Raw genomic sequence first — 15222 nt, forward strand, 5'->3', positions numbered from 1 at the left:
AAAAACTGCAGCGCAGGTTCATCGAAAATTGTGTAGTGTTTATGGTGATGAGTGCTTAAGTGAACGCCAGTATCAGAATTGGTTTGCTCGATTTTGTTCCAGAAAATTCGATCTTAAAGATGAACCTCGCCCTGGTCGGCCAACCGTTGGAAAAGTCGATGAAATTCTTAATGAAATCGAGGGAGACTGACATATTTCATCTCGCGACATTGATACGGAACTAAACGTCGACCATAAACCAGTTTTGAACCATTTACATAAGACTGGATACCAAAAGAACCTCAATACTTAGGTTCCACATGAATTAACGTCGAAAAATTTAATGGACCGAGTTTCCATTTGTGAATCCCTGCTGAAACGAAACGAAATCGAGCCATTTTTAAAACAAATGATTACGAGCGATGACAAGTGGATCACGTACGAGAATAATGTGCGAAAGAGATCGTGGTTAAAGACCGGAGAAGCTTCACAAACAGTTGCGAAGCCCGTATTGACGCCAAGGAAGGTGATGCTGACTGTTTGGTGGGATTGGAAGGGTATTATTCATCATGAGCTGCTCGAACCTGGCCAAACCATTAATTCGACTGTCTACTGTCAACAACTAATGCGACTGAAGCAGGCGATTGAAAAAAAAAACGGCCAGAATTGATCAATAGAAAAGGCGTCGTCTTCCATCACGACAATGCTAGACCGCACATATCTTTAGTGACTCGTCAAAAACTGAGAGAGTTTGGCTGGGAAGTTTTGATGCATCCACCGTATAGCCTTGATTTTGCCCCGTCGGACTATCATTTGTTCCGGTCTCTGCAAAACTCTCTTAATGGTGTAAAGCTGGGTTTAGAAGAGGCTTGTGAAAATCACTTGGTTCAGTTTTTCGCCCAAAAACCTCAGAAGTTCTACAGTTACGGAATTATGGTTTTACCAGAAAGGTCATCGATCAGAACAGCACACATATCACTGATTAGTGTTTAAAATTTATATTAACAAGCTCACTTTGAAAAACATGAAAAAAACCGAAATTACTTTTTCTGCAACCCAATATATCCTCGCTAAAATTTCATTAAACACAATATAAGCATCGAAGTCGCAAGATCGTCTCATTTACATGTTATCTTCAATTCAATATAGTCTATGCCATTATCGACCACAAATTTTTTTTAGGAGAGATCCAGAAAAGTCAGTCGGTATTTTTCATGCTCTTTCAAATCGAAATAATTCCATAAAATTTTGAGCAATAATTTTTCTCAATTACAAAAATTACTTTTCATGGTGGCAGTTTGTCCTCAAAATTTCACCTTCGAGGACCATTTCAATTGAGCTTTGTTTTATACTGCGAAAAATTTCGAAGTGACCAAGTTCCAGGAAATTGATGAAGAACAAAAAATTCCACGAGAATTAGAATTTAGAGAGAAATAATTCCGCACGGCCTAGCCGGGATACGAACCCGGGTCTCCCAGTTAGGCGCCGAGTACTCTCCCGACTAAGCTAACGGGTACTACGGAAATTTACTCTCCAAATTCGCCTCACACACCGCCTAACCTCCTTTAGGCATTATATAATTCTCAGAGAATTATAATTTAGAGAGAAAAAATCCCGCACCGGGATTTATTTTTGTTGCCATTGAATTGCAATTTTTAAAGAATGCAAAAAGGCGCATTTTGCATTTTTTTATGTACTTTCAAATGAAATTGGTTTCATGAAATTCCGACCATTAGTTTTTTTATTGAAAAAATGACTTTACACGGGGGTAGTTTGCCCTCAAATTTCACCCCGCGAAGATGATTTCAATTTCTATTTTCATCATTCTTCATAAGTTTCCTGTTATATTGCAAAACATTTGTCGAAACATTCTCCGTATGTGCGCCGACTCCACAGGCATTCTTTGAATGATGTGGGGGTGTCACTCAATTATACATTCTTCTCATAACATCGTGAAATAAATTTCAAAGGAACGAATAAATTGGAGTCCTCATCTTTCAACTTATTCCTCGAATCAATTTGCAATAAAACTTTAATAGTAAGACTATGATTGATCCTTTTTATCACCTCTTTCGATGCACATTCGTCCACTTTAATTGATAAAATACGATGGAATCCAGCGTTTCTACTCTCTCTATCGTTTTATTGTTCCCTAGCTTGTCTTTCCCGTTTCTTCGGCATCATTTCACCTATCAAAGAACAGGAATTGAACAAAAATTAAATCACGAGTTATAGAGTTGATACAAACAGGGATTTTCTTATCATGAAGGGACTATTGATACGGGTGCATTCGTTCGTGGTGCGTGGGTATGCTAAAATATAATCAACACATTCTCCGGGCTTTTGAAGCACGCGTGGCTTTATGTGGAACGACTATAGAAGAATGACAGCGTCTCCAGTTCCAACTGAAGGAAGAGACTATTAAGAATTATTGCGAGTTGAAAACGATCTTTCGATCATTATCCTCAGTTTCAAATTTCAATTCAAGCAGTTTGTTTGCTTCCGAAGGGAAGCATTATATTCGATTCAATTAAAATGTCCAATTTAAAAATCCAGGTATCAAATTAATATATTAATATAATGCGTTCAATTTACCTAATAGAAGTTCTAATTTGAGGGCATCATCCTATCCATGCTGGTAAAAAGTGAAGCGAATTAAGAGTAAGTTCTGTACAATTGATTTGATTCTCAAGTTCATTCGTATCGATTCCCTTAAATACTTTCGATATTTGTAACAAAATAGCCAAATCAGCAACTTACTTTTTAATCCAATGAAATAGGATCCAGCGAAATTTTCGTATATTATAGTTGTGAGAAGGATACCATATGTTTCGATCATAATTGGTCAATTGAAACATGCGTCTTTGTGACATGATGAAGCGATAGTTATGCGTTTCCTAATTTGCTCAACAGCCGCTACCCACATGGATGTAACTTGTACACGGGTAATGGGTGTAAAAGGTCAGTTACCTCGAGCGTCATACTTTTTGTCCACTATACGAAGAAATAAATACCAGAAAAAGGGCTGTACTACCATGGTAATTTTCAGCTTCCCGACTCGATTGGAAGAAGTTATTGTAATGACTCTAAAAATTGAATGTGGAAATTTCATTATTTTCAATATTTATTCAGACATGTATCGTCTCGTGACCTTTTACACCTAGATCCCTCGCATTTGCTGTAAAGTGAAAAACTGTCAATTGAGAACGCGAAGGTGGCGCCATCTTGCGGCGGCGTACTGAAATGATCTGATAGGGTAAAAAGGGGTTTTTTGATTGAAATTAAATAAATGAGGATGGGACAATCATTTTCTGGCTGAATGAAAGACTAAAATTATTTTGTATGAGTAGAGGGCATGCTTGAGGATGTTCCGGGTGCCCTCTGCTACACCAGAACTCAGATTATAATCTTCTTCGCGGAAAAATCATGTTCCTGGAGTCGGCGGTGCACTCCTGTCGGAATCCACGTGGTGCCGATGACCACGGGATATTTAGATCATGCACCAAGCCATTCCTGGACATTTTGTAAACAATTGCTCGAGGAAAAAACAGGCTCGGGGAAACTCTGGGGCATGTGCATATTCAAATGCACGGGATCCTGATGACCACTGGATATCTGTAACACCTCCAAGTCATTCCTGGAAATTTTTTTAATAATTCCTCGGGGAATGGGAGAATTCTTTATCGAATCCACGTGGTCACGATGACCACAGCTCATTCAATTTACGCTCCACGTCGATTTTATCAATTGTTTAAACAATTCCTCGGGGAATGAGCGTATACATAGAACCGCCGAATAATGCTTCATCAAATCCATGTGATCGCGATGACCACTGGTCATTTAATCCAGGCACCGAAAGGTTTTCATTAATTTTTTAAACAATTCCACGTGAAATGAGCGAATTTTTGCCATCGTCGAACAGTCCTTTATTGAATCCACGTAGTCACGATGACCACTGGCCATTAAATTCACGCACCGAGTCGGTTTCATTGTTTTATTCCATTAGGCCTGATAAACCGCGATTCTAACCTCGCCTCGCTCGGTAAGATCGCGGTTTTCGGGCCCAACGACATAAAATATCGTATGTCACACGGCGATAAAAGCTGTGACCTTTTCCTAATTTCAATTAAAGTAATACCTGAAATGATGAGAGGGTAATTGAAAGAAAAAGGGCAAATAAGGGGTTAAGTATAAATCATGAAATATATTCTCTGAACTTTACAATTAATAGATCGTCAGAAGACGTCAAAAAGGCCTTTACTTGAGATCTAGGGGAGTGGGGGAGGCCAGGCAACTTTTGTACACGTAAAAAGGGGATGACTCTAATGCAGAAAAAAGGGGAGAAGCTAGTCGTGTCGAGGGAATGCAACTAAATATACAAATAGTAACTGAAGGGGAAAAAACAAGAGAGTGTAGGCTCACCGTTGGGGGGAATGAAAAGAAATACTGTTTGAGGCGAGGGGGAAATGAGGGGGACAACTCGTACTCACGACTTCCAGTTGTGGTTTGGACGTCCAAAACTAATCCAGGTCCTTCCGCAATTCCTGAGATGGAGCCTTCGTTCCTCCTCTCTGACTCCAGGGGCACAGTAACTAGAGCCGGGATGAGCTCGGGCACCAAAAATCCTCTTTTCTCCAATCCAACGGTCCAACGATCAAACTTCGGGGTATTTGCACTTTCTCGTCGACTAACTTGGGGCGCACGTGGCAGTGTCCAGGACAGCTGTTACACGAGTGCCGCTTCTTCTCTCTCCCGTCTNTTGGACGTCCAAAACTAATCCAGGTCCTTCCGCAATTCCTGAGATGGAGCCTTCGTTCCTCCTCTCTGACTCCAGGGGCACAGTAACTAGAGCCGGGATGAGCTCGGGCACCAAAAATCCTCTTTTCTCCAATCCAACGGTCCAACGATCAAACTTCGGGGTATTTGCACTTTCTCGTCGACTAACTTGGGGCGCACGTGGCAGTGTCCAGGACAGCTGTTACACGAGTGCCGCTTCTTCTCTCTCCCGTCTTTTCCTTCGCCTCGTTCGTGAGGATTCGCGGATAGTCGAGATCTTCTGGTCATCTTCGTGGATGATCGGGGCTAATCATAGTGGTTAGATTGTGCCCACGATCACCATCCAGGGATGTGTAGATGGGGATTATCGAGGGCGGTGGGTTGTCTAGGCCTATGTATGGGTGGTTTTGGGGGGCAACGGCTCCTTCGGTTGATCAAATAGAGCCGGAACTGTTGTCTTCCTTCGGCGGCTGACGTCGTAGACTCCAGGGGCGAGGGTAGAGGGGTAATGCGGAGAAAATCGAGGGAAGGGGTATCCAATGGTGGCGGGATTTTACTATTTAGGGGGCAGTGTGTAGTTGGGCAAAAATGTGTGTAAAAATAATAGAAAAATAAATAAATATGCCTCGTCACAAAGCATTATCTGGCGAATGTGATTATAATCCGAGTCGAAGGCGAGCCACATTCTCCAGATAATACTTTTATCGCCTGATGACATAATATACTATTTTTTAACAATTCCTCGGGGAATGAGTGGGTTTTTGAGGCCACCGAACTAGACTTCATCGAATCCACGCGGCCACGATGACCAGTGATCATTCAATCGGCGCATCGAGTCGGTTTTGTTAATTTCTTAAGCAATGCCTCAGGGAATGAGTGGGTTCTTGCGACCACGGGATAAAACTTGATTGAATCCACGTGGTCACGATGACCACTGGACATTTAATTCACGCACGGAGTCGGTTTTATTATTTTTTGGAACGAGTCCTCAGGGAATGAGTGGGTTTTTGCGACCACTGAATAAAACTTCATTGAATCCACGGGGTCACGGTGACCACTGGTCATTGAATCTATACTTGAAGTCGATTTTATTAATTATTTGAGCAATTCCTCACTGAATGACCAGATTTTTGGGCCCGCAGAATAATACTTCATCAATTCTATATGACCACGATGACCGCTCGTCATTTAATACACACACCAAGTTAATTATGCTTCACTGAATTAACATGATCTCTAGGCTTACACGAGTGAGGTGATTATCTAATTTCGCCCAGCCTGAATCTAAATCCGATAGACCATTGTATGAAATAATTATGTGAATTATTTCCGATTTTTTAGGACATTTTTTAAACCAACGCAAACGTTTCAATTTCTTTATGGCAAAATCCATGTAAAAGAGGCCATAGAGTTTCAAATGAGGATAATTTGAGGCATAAACTTACATATTGATAATAGTGAACGTGGAATTACTCGCAAGAGCCCAACGATAAAGGAGCTTTTTTTTAAATTTTCCATTCATTTGTTAGAAAATTAAAGTGATATTTTTACTAAAAAGAGGGATTTTCGAAATGTTCTAAGGGCGGTCGCAATTGACCGTTTCTCTTGAGATTCTAGTACATGATGCTTTGACTATTTGAGCATTGTTAGAAAAAAAATAAAGTATTTTCCTCACGGGGGAAAATACTCTAAAAAAGAAAATTCCTAAATTTTCCGGCTAGCGTCAGGTGCACAGGTTATCCGATGCGTTTATGAGGGCTGCATACTGAAATGGAGAGGGTTACCGGAACGGTCAGACCCTTCCCCGGAAGGGATTTATCGTTTTATGACACCTAATAATAAACAACAAATTTTTTACATTTTTTCATAATATTCATGCAAATTATACATTTTCAAATTCCTCATAACATGCGTATTCTAACAAAATTTGGTTGATTATTGTATCTTAATTTGAAGGGAAGTTATTATGTTGGAAATTTTAGAGAATATCTTTCAAACTGAAAGAAAAAAAATTCTGAAAAATACTTGATAATTCAGATTTAAAAAAATAATGCACAAGTTATTGCTTTCACAAAAGGATGCTAAGTTACATTTTCAATATTTCATAGAAAAATATAATCATTTAATCTGTATGGATTGAAAATTCCGTCGATTCATTGCTCAGGAAATTTTCTATTGTAACAAACATGTGGAGATGTTCGTTAGGAACACCAAGCGATCTGATAACACCTACCCCTGCGACATTATATGATAAACAGTGATAACGAGCAGAGAGAGAGAGAGAGAAAGAATTTTGGTTTTCCCACTTTGGTGAAGGAATTTTGAGATTAGAGTTTATCCCATTTCGGTGGAGTTTTTGGATATGGAGCAATCCCACTTCAGTGTGGTAATTTATACGATTATCGTTATGATAATTCAGTTTAGAGTTCCTGCTATGCCGTGGTGAATTTTTAGAGTTTTGGAATTTTGGGATTGAGTGTAGAGTACAATTTTTTTGGCAAAATCTGTTAATTACGCGTTTTTGAGGGCCCGTAAAGTCATCACGAAGAAGGACCAACATATCGAGTTATCCGGTTTCTTTATGGGGTTCACCCTATTGTTAATCTTACGGGAAATCGATCAGGTGCGGCTGAAATGCCGGCGCTCCAAATTATAATGGATTTTTACGGCGGTTAACTGGTTACGTTTTAGTTTTTCGGTGAAAGGTCACGTGGAACAAGTGCAATCTTTGTATCCCATGAATTGCCAGGTTGCCTTAGAATTTTGAAAAATGTGGAGAATTTAGTCAGAAGTATTGGTCTTTCAACCCCGTGAATCCAGGAGAACCGACCCGTAGGAGGCGCCAAAAATCCTCGGTAATTTTCCGAACGTCTACCAGTTCGGCCCAGATTACTCATCATTTTATAAAGTTACGTAGAAAATAATTAGAATTGAGTATTTTGTCGCGTTTGAATTCCCCGAAATCATTCGGTAGCGCCATCGAAGCCCACGCTTGTTGTGCCAAACTCTCCGCCAATCAGAGCCCGCCTCTGTTGGCCAGAATTCGCGCTGCAGTTAGTACCCGTGACACTGACCCAGGGCAGTTAGTTCCACGTTGGCCTTCTTAGTAATTAGTCGTGCTAAAGTGAGTCCCCCGCAAGGGCTTACCGCTTAGTTCGTGGTAGTCATTCCTTGGATTATTCGTGCCCTTGGATTAGAGTGTTCAGGATTAAAATGACTTAGAGTATAATGTCCCTATCCCCGTGAGTTTTACGGTGGAAATTGAGTTTTATCCGAGCCATTGATAATGGCGTCGGTTCTTCTCCCTCGTGGTGGATACCCTCTCGTGGCTGCAGCTACGTGCAGTAGATTAACCTCCGAACAATCCCCCGTTCGGCCCCTTAATTTACCATTTTTGGGGTTTAACGGATATTCTGGATTTTTATTCGTATATCTCTCCGATTTTTGATCAGTTATTCCACCTGAATCGGGTCGGTTCCGAGTTCTGATCGCGACTTCCGGTTTCTCCCGGTTATATTTTTGATCCAAATGATCCAAAAATTATGATTTTGCTTTCATGGGCTTCTCTAGACCTTCCCGAGCAATTTGGCTCTGGGTTTCTCGAATTGGACTCTACCGAATTTCCGCTACGGTGAGTTTAGTTCTGCCGACTTTTTAGTTTCCCGCCGTACGTTGTACGTATACCGCTGGGTTTATGTCCTCTCTCTCTCTCTCTCACTCTCACGGGGATTCGCATATCTTTCCCCCAGTTCTCGGAATTCTCGAGTATTTCGAAATTAGTGAATATTTTCATATTACCGTTTGAGGAATTTGATGACCTCACCTTGTAGCCGAGTTAATCGATAATATATTGTCAGGACCAAATATTTCGAGTCAATCTATTATTTTGCGTTTATTAGAAGAAGGCCGATTATTATTGGAATTCTTCCTTTTTTGGCAAGACTATTATGTAAGAGTATGTAAATTCTTTATTTTGAAAAATCTCAATAGTGGAACAAGTAAGGACAATGTCGATCTCTTTCTTTTTTTTGTTTGGTAGTTTTGACCGCCCCATTAACCCGTTTCCACCTGAAATCCACCCCTCTCTCCACAACCTAGCAGACCGAGCGAACCGAGGACTGGTACCTTTCCCCAAAAATCTAGTTTTCTCCCTTTTTGTGAACGTTTTAGAGGTTTTCGAATTAGTTAGAACTGATTTTGTGGACTCCTCCGGTTTGGTAATTCCGGCTAAAAATTACCTGGCGCCCATAGATTTTTGCATTTTTGAGATTCAGGGGAAGAAGGGCGAAGGTAATAGGCATTTTTAACCTCCATGCAAAAATGTCACGTTACACTATTGAAAACTTCAAATTTTCTTTCGTAGAATTTGGTGATAATTCTCGCAATTTCTTCACACTCAACATTGCGCATTACTTACTTCGTTCATCTTTAGTGAGTGAGTCATTGAATTCAGTAATGAGAGCCACACTCCTCTCAGCTATATGATTAGTCACATTCAAATTTCCAACAATTTTCCAACTCTCATGCCATATTGCTGGATCAACATCAAGAAAACTGCTATCTGTTTTTAGGATCTTTAAAAATTTTAGAGTACTTTGAGTGACAAATGATTCCAAACTCCACTTTTGAATTGAATTAAGATCTTCGATTCCTAGTTTCCTCTTCTTCTCACTATAATTGAGAGGGAAACGAGATTTTATTGCCTGACATATTTTCCTCTTACAATCAGTACTGACATCTTCATAAAAAAAACGAGGGCGATTAGGTCTTCTGATAAGTACCAAAGGTGCTTTAGGAACTTATCGAATACGGCTTTACACATTTTCGAAGGGAGACGACCAGCCATGCTAGTGTGGCCTGATAAATTTTTCAATAAATTCCAATCATTATTGGGGGCTGTGATTAGATTGGAAGCTGTGAACCAAGCTCTTTGGTAAAGCAGAACGATAAAAATGCAGATATCTCTCAAACCAGATTCTTCATGGAATTTTAATTGGAATCCTTTTCTAAAAAAAATTTTGAGGAAGTAAATCGCCTTGGACATCCATCTACCGTGATAAATGAGGCCCAGAGCACGAAAAGAGTTCATGCCTTTTTTACTGCATCATCGGCCACTCCAGGTAGAAATTTTGCTTGATTTATGTTCTTCCAGCTGTCTTGAAATCGTTTAAAAATCAAAACGTCGGGCCCAGACGAAAACCCCATGGACGATTCGAATGGAGCTTTCAGGAGGAACTCGAATACGTGATGACGGCATGCCAAGTATAGAAGATCTCTGCCGAGTAATTTTTCGGGCAGAATGCACGCACCACTCCCACTGCCGGTGTTACTCGCAGTAATATCGAATACCATGGCACATACGTCGTCAACCGCATCCCATTTCGTCAAGCAATCGTAGACAGCTTTTGCCTGAAGTTCTCCGGATCCTTTCGCAAGCTTGGGAACTTCAAGAAATTGGCTCCAGTCTCGCCCGAACACAAGAACCGGAAGTCGATCGACTTTCTGAAATTTGTTTTCCGGTGCCGATAGTTGCATACCATCCCAGTGGACAGTGAGGATCTCAGTCGATTGATTTTTAGAAATTACTTCTTATGTTCCGACTCAACAACTCGCGTTGTTTTCGTCGATTTAGCCAAAGAGTTTCGCGGCTCAAATGAACCTCTTTCAAAGTTATGCTAAATGTCTCCAGTATGACTGCTATTACCCGTGCCGCTGAACGATCACTGAGATCTGCAGTTATGAGAATGCGTTTTTTAGTTTTTGGGGGTGCTGATAGAACTTCATAATCACTGTCTAATTCCTCATCATCGTTAAAATGCTTCAATACTTCTTGAAGATCTTCGTAGTCATTAAAGACATAGTTAGCATAATTCGCAGCAATTGAGTTTGGCTCATCTGGAAATAAAATTAGAGAGCAAAATTGAGGAGGAGATCAATGAAAAAGGAAAAAAAACGTGGCCAGAAATACGATCTCGTTTCCTTCAGCCCTGTACTTTGAAGAAAGTAAAGGGAGATGATTTATGAATCGCAGGGAAGCGTTCAATTGATTACGATTTTTTAATAAACAAAACATCGGAGATGAAAATTTCATTAGAATTTTCGTTTTCACCACCTTCCCTTCCCCTCCGTGCTGTCACGGTCAATTCCCTCTAGAAAATCCATATTCGATAAACCTTATACCTTTTACATTCATTCGAAAGTCTATTCAATAAGCTTCAAATCGACACGTGAATGATTCTATTCTGATCATTTTTTTCAAGTATTGCACTTTGACGCAAAAATGTTTTTTTCATCACGCTGTGACGAAAAGTCCAATTTCCGCCACATTGTGATGAAAAATATTGTTCGTAACTCGTGAAAAAATGTTTTTTAGCTCGTGGGCCGAAGGCTCGTAATATAAACCTCCCACTCGCCAAAAAACACTTTTTGCACTCGTTACGAAATATACTATTTTGTCACTGCTGCTACGTTCAGCCCGTGTCGAAAAATGGCACAGTTCTGCACTCGCTGAACGTAACATCACTAACAAAAAATATAGTTCGGATACACGTACGACGGGGTGTTTTAACTCGTGTGATTGGCAGCCCTCGGCTTCGCCTCGGGCCGCCAACTTCACACTCGTTGCCACCCCGTCGCACTTGTATCGAAGTATACTATTTCGTGCTTTACTTGAAAATCAAGTTTGGTTGGATTTTCTTATTCTTTCGCGTCAAATCCATTAAAATATTGATATACCATCATGAAGGGGATTATTCGTTCTTCAGATTGTTATGTATTGAATGCGATTTGGTTCATTTTTCATGAAGTTGTTTCTCTTTTGAACGTCATGCCACAGGTTGAAATTCGGTTTTTTCATCCATTATTGGATCTTTGTATTTGACCAATGAGTATGTATTATACGCCAATTTGAAGATCTCATGAAGACCTTAAAAATGACGTGTGATTTTTTTCACTACATCCACTTGATCAATTATTTTGGGTGATTATGTGATAATTTGCAATTTCTTCAGCGTTTCAATACTTGATTGTTGTCATTTCCATCAATATTTAATGAAAATTTTCTGTCGTTTGAAAAACTCATGGAATGAGCTTGAAATCAACAGATGAATTGTTTGAGGATATTATGGCGAGCCACGGGGAATAAAAAAAACAGAGAATCGAATGAAAATTGGTCAACACAATGTTCAATCAATTTCAAATCCTTGTGTAAAATGGCAAGAACCTCATGTACACGGTAACAATGGAAAAAAATTGTAAAGTTACTCCTTATACACGCGGTTAAATATGTCACGGATAATTTTAGAAATTTTCCTACATTATACCTGATAGATAATGTAGGAAAAATGTTGAACATATCAATGCGCCATTCAACCACTTGTCTAAATAACAACTTTATAATTTTTTTCCATTGTTATTGTATACATGGATTTCATTTTTAGGAAATCAATTATTTTGTATGTTTTACCTAAAAATTGAACTTCACGAATTTTAGAATTGCAAATTATCGATCAATTGATGAAATAATCAATCTCTTGCAGCCTGGCTAGCGCGCGCGGCTCGCATTATATGTACAATGTTTAATAAATTTAGAGAAATTGGGGCCAGCCGTTCATATTAAGAAACAGGATTTTAAACGCTTCTTTCCGGGACCCTCCACTTCGACGCATTGTGATTTAGAAGAATACAATAATTAAATAGAAATTTCACTTACTTTGCTCTACTTCCTCGGCTATTTCTTCTTCTATTTCAACTTTGATACTATGGAAACCCCATGTTCCTGTATCGATAATTGTGTCCAGAAGACCATTTATCCCACGTTCATGATGCAGACGTAATAACGTCCTTGCGGCTTTCGTTTGATGGGCTATGTCGAATAAGTCATCCAACATACATGTAAAATCGATTTCTTTCACTTGCGCTGTTGTGTAATTTTCTTTCCGGGTGTTGCTGTACTTGAGAATATATTTGTATGAATGCACTAATTTTTCCATTTTACCCATTGCATTACACTCTTTCACAATTGGGATTCCGGCATATTCTCAGAACAACGCACACTTTCGCCCAACGCACGTAGCAGCTTTGCGACCCACCAGTTTTGGTGTTGCATGTCTTGTATAATAAAAATAACATTGTAGAGCCTGTCTGTTCGAGGGCAATTGATTTCCACAAATCTCCGGGGTTGCATTCCCTACTAAAACAAGCTCTGTGACTTGACGCGTTTCTGGTATTTGTACACTATGTTTTCCACACACTGAATAGAAAATTTTTACTTAGCGATTGCTTCCATGTGACCTGTTGGAGAGGCTTCCATCAACTGATCTAAAGGTCAGTCCCATCATCTTTCTAAAAGTCAAGATAAGAAAATTGTTGAGGGGCAATTCATTTCCCATTGAGGACAGAATCCGTGGCAGCCCTACCCAGAAAATTCGCAATTTCGCATCATAAATTTCAACGAGCTTGCCAGAAATTTGAATATCGTCAGGTAATATGCGATACTAAATACTAAATGGATGGGATATGCGATGCTAAATGGATGCAATAATTCCGAGAATTTTTCATGCGACAGAATGAAGAACGATTTCAATGAATTTTCTAAAGATTACTTATAGGAATATTTTGCATTCGAAACGATGCAAAGTGTTGACACACACATTTTCGTCTGTCATTCCTTTTGTATAATTTCTTTTTCTCTAACTTCATGTTATTATTTAATCAGCAAACGTCTCAGCAAATACAATGTCTTATCTCTACTCTGCTGTATTGAAATTTCAATATTCACTGAGAGAAAAATTTATTTTTCAAAAGAAAAAATTTTCGGGATAAACCTTCTTTTGCAGATTGTGTCAAATGCGAGAATTTTTGAGGCAAGACTGAATATTTTTGAGGATATTTTATTTGTATTACTACGAATAGCAATCAAGATTGGGCACAGAAAATGAAACAAAATTTGTACTGTCTTGATGATTGATTGTAACTAACTTGTATGTATTATTTTGGGAATTGTTACGTTTCTCATATTCAACGGAAGGAAAAAATTGTACCAAGAATTGAAATAATAGGAATTAGGTGATTGTGAGGGGAATTTTTTCATTCTATATTTTTTTGTTTATCTCAGTATTTATCAATTTATAGAATAAATTCAAAAGTTAAAATATGAAAAGATTATAGAAATTCGGCGTGAGGGATCTGCATTTCAGAAAATAGTATCCACGGTGACAAAAACAGGGTAATTAGGTAAACGGATGTACGAAGGTAGACTTATATTGTACTACCTGGAAAATGTGCACTGTAGCAGCCTGACAATTGCTCTACCTGACATGAGACCATCGTAAAGCCATTTGGCCTCTCATCCACTATAACGGCTGTAAACTGCCAGTAGGGCAAAAATTTTGTAAAACTTTAATTTTGTAAAACTTTAATAAATCAGAAAAAAATCACAGTTTTTTCATTAAATGAACTTTCAGATTTACATGCAGGAAAGGTAGATTTCAAAAATGTCCGTTAAATGGGTCAGTCTAATGGTCACGATAACCACTGGTCATTCTATCCACACACCAAGTCATTTTTATCGAATTTTTACATGATTTGTACTTTTTTTCAAGTCCATATGATCACGTACACCACCAATCATTCAACTGCTTGTCGGCAAATTGAGGGTTCCGCCAGTATGTTATTGCGCCATAAGAAAAACACAGTAGCGCACGCATACTACTACAAAATGGTGAAAAGATGGTGGATTAATGTACGCATCAAGTCGTTTTCATTATTTTTTCAAAATACTTCTCGATAAATAAGGATCTTTTTGAGATAGCGTGAGAATTTGTTATCGAATCCACAATGGCACGTTGACCGCTGGTCATTTAAATCACGCATCAAATTTTTTTATTCAATTCTTCAATAATTTTTCTGGGAGTGAGCACCTTTTTGGGACTCTAGAAGAATTCTTTCTTGATTCTTCAAGATCACGATGACCATTCGCTTCTATTAATCGTTTTCTATTAATTTTTTAGTAATCTCTCGGAGACTGAGTGTGTTTCTGAGATCGCTGGAGAATTCTTTATTGAATTCACGCGATCACGATGGCTACTAACCATTCAACTCCCACCGACTCATTTTCAATAATTTTTTAATCACTGGTTATCGTGGCACATGAATTCGATGAAGTATTATGCAGCGGTGCTCAGAAAAATCATAAAACCAATTCGGTGCGTGAATTAAATGCCCAATTGTCATCGTGATCGCGTAGATTCGATGACGTATTCTTCGGCGATCTCGAAAACTCATTCGTTTTCAGAGGAATTGTTCAAAATATAGAAAAACCAACTCGGTGTGGGAATTAAATGACCAATGGTCATCGTGACCACGTGGACTCAATCAAGTTTTATCCGGTGGTCGCAAGAACCCACTCATTCCCTGAGGAATTGCTCAAGAAATTAATAAAACCGACTCGATGCGTGAATTGAATGC

General features: G+C 39.1%; 1 protein-coding gene across 2 annotated transcripts in view; it reads right to left on the bottom strand.

The window, feature by feature from the left end:
* Window positions 1-15222, bottom strand: part of LOC107043459 (ras-like GTP-binding protein RhoL) — a 217184-nt gene that overhangs the window by 147527 nt on the left and 54435 nt on the right. The window contains exon 1 of one of the 2 annotated variants that reach the window (XM_015264979.2): window positions 12467-12942. The exons of the other annotated variant lie outside the window; for it this stretch is intronic. Coding sequence (XP_015120465.1) covers window positions 12467-12755 — 289 coding nt within the window. The 5' untranslated portion in view covers window positions 12756-12942. Of the gene's footprint in view, window positions 1-12466; window positions 12943-15222 lie in introns of those variants that run through there. 2 annotated transcript variants of the gene reach the window in all.

This window comes from Diachasma alloeum, unplaced genomic scaffold (genome assembly GCF_001412515.2).
Source record: "Diachasma alloeum isolate Michigan unplaced genomic scaffold, Dall2.0 Dall_scaffold_00580, whole genome shotgun sequence".
In the NCBI taxonomy this organism is placed as follows: domain Eukaryota; kingdom Metazoa; phylum Arthropoda; class Insecta; order Hymenoptera; family Braconidae; genus Diachasma; species Diachasma alloeum.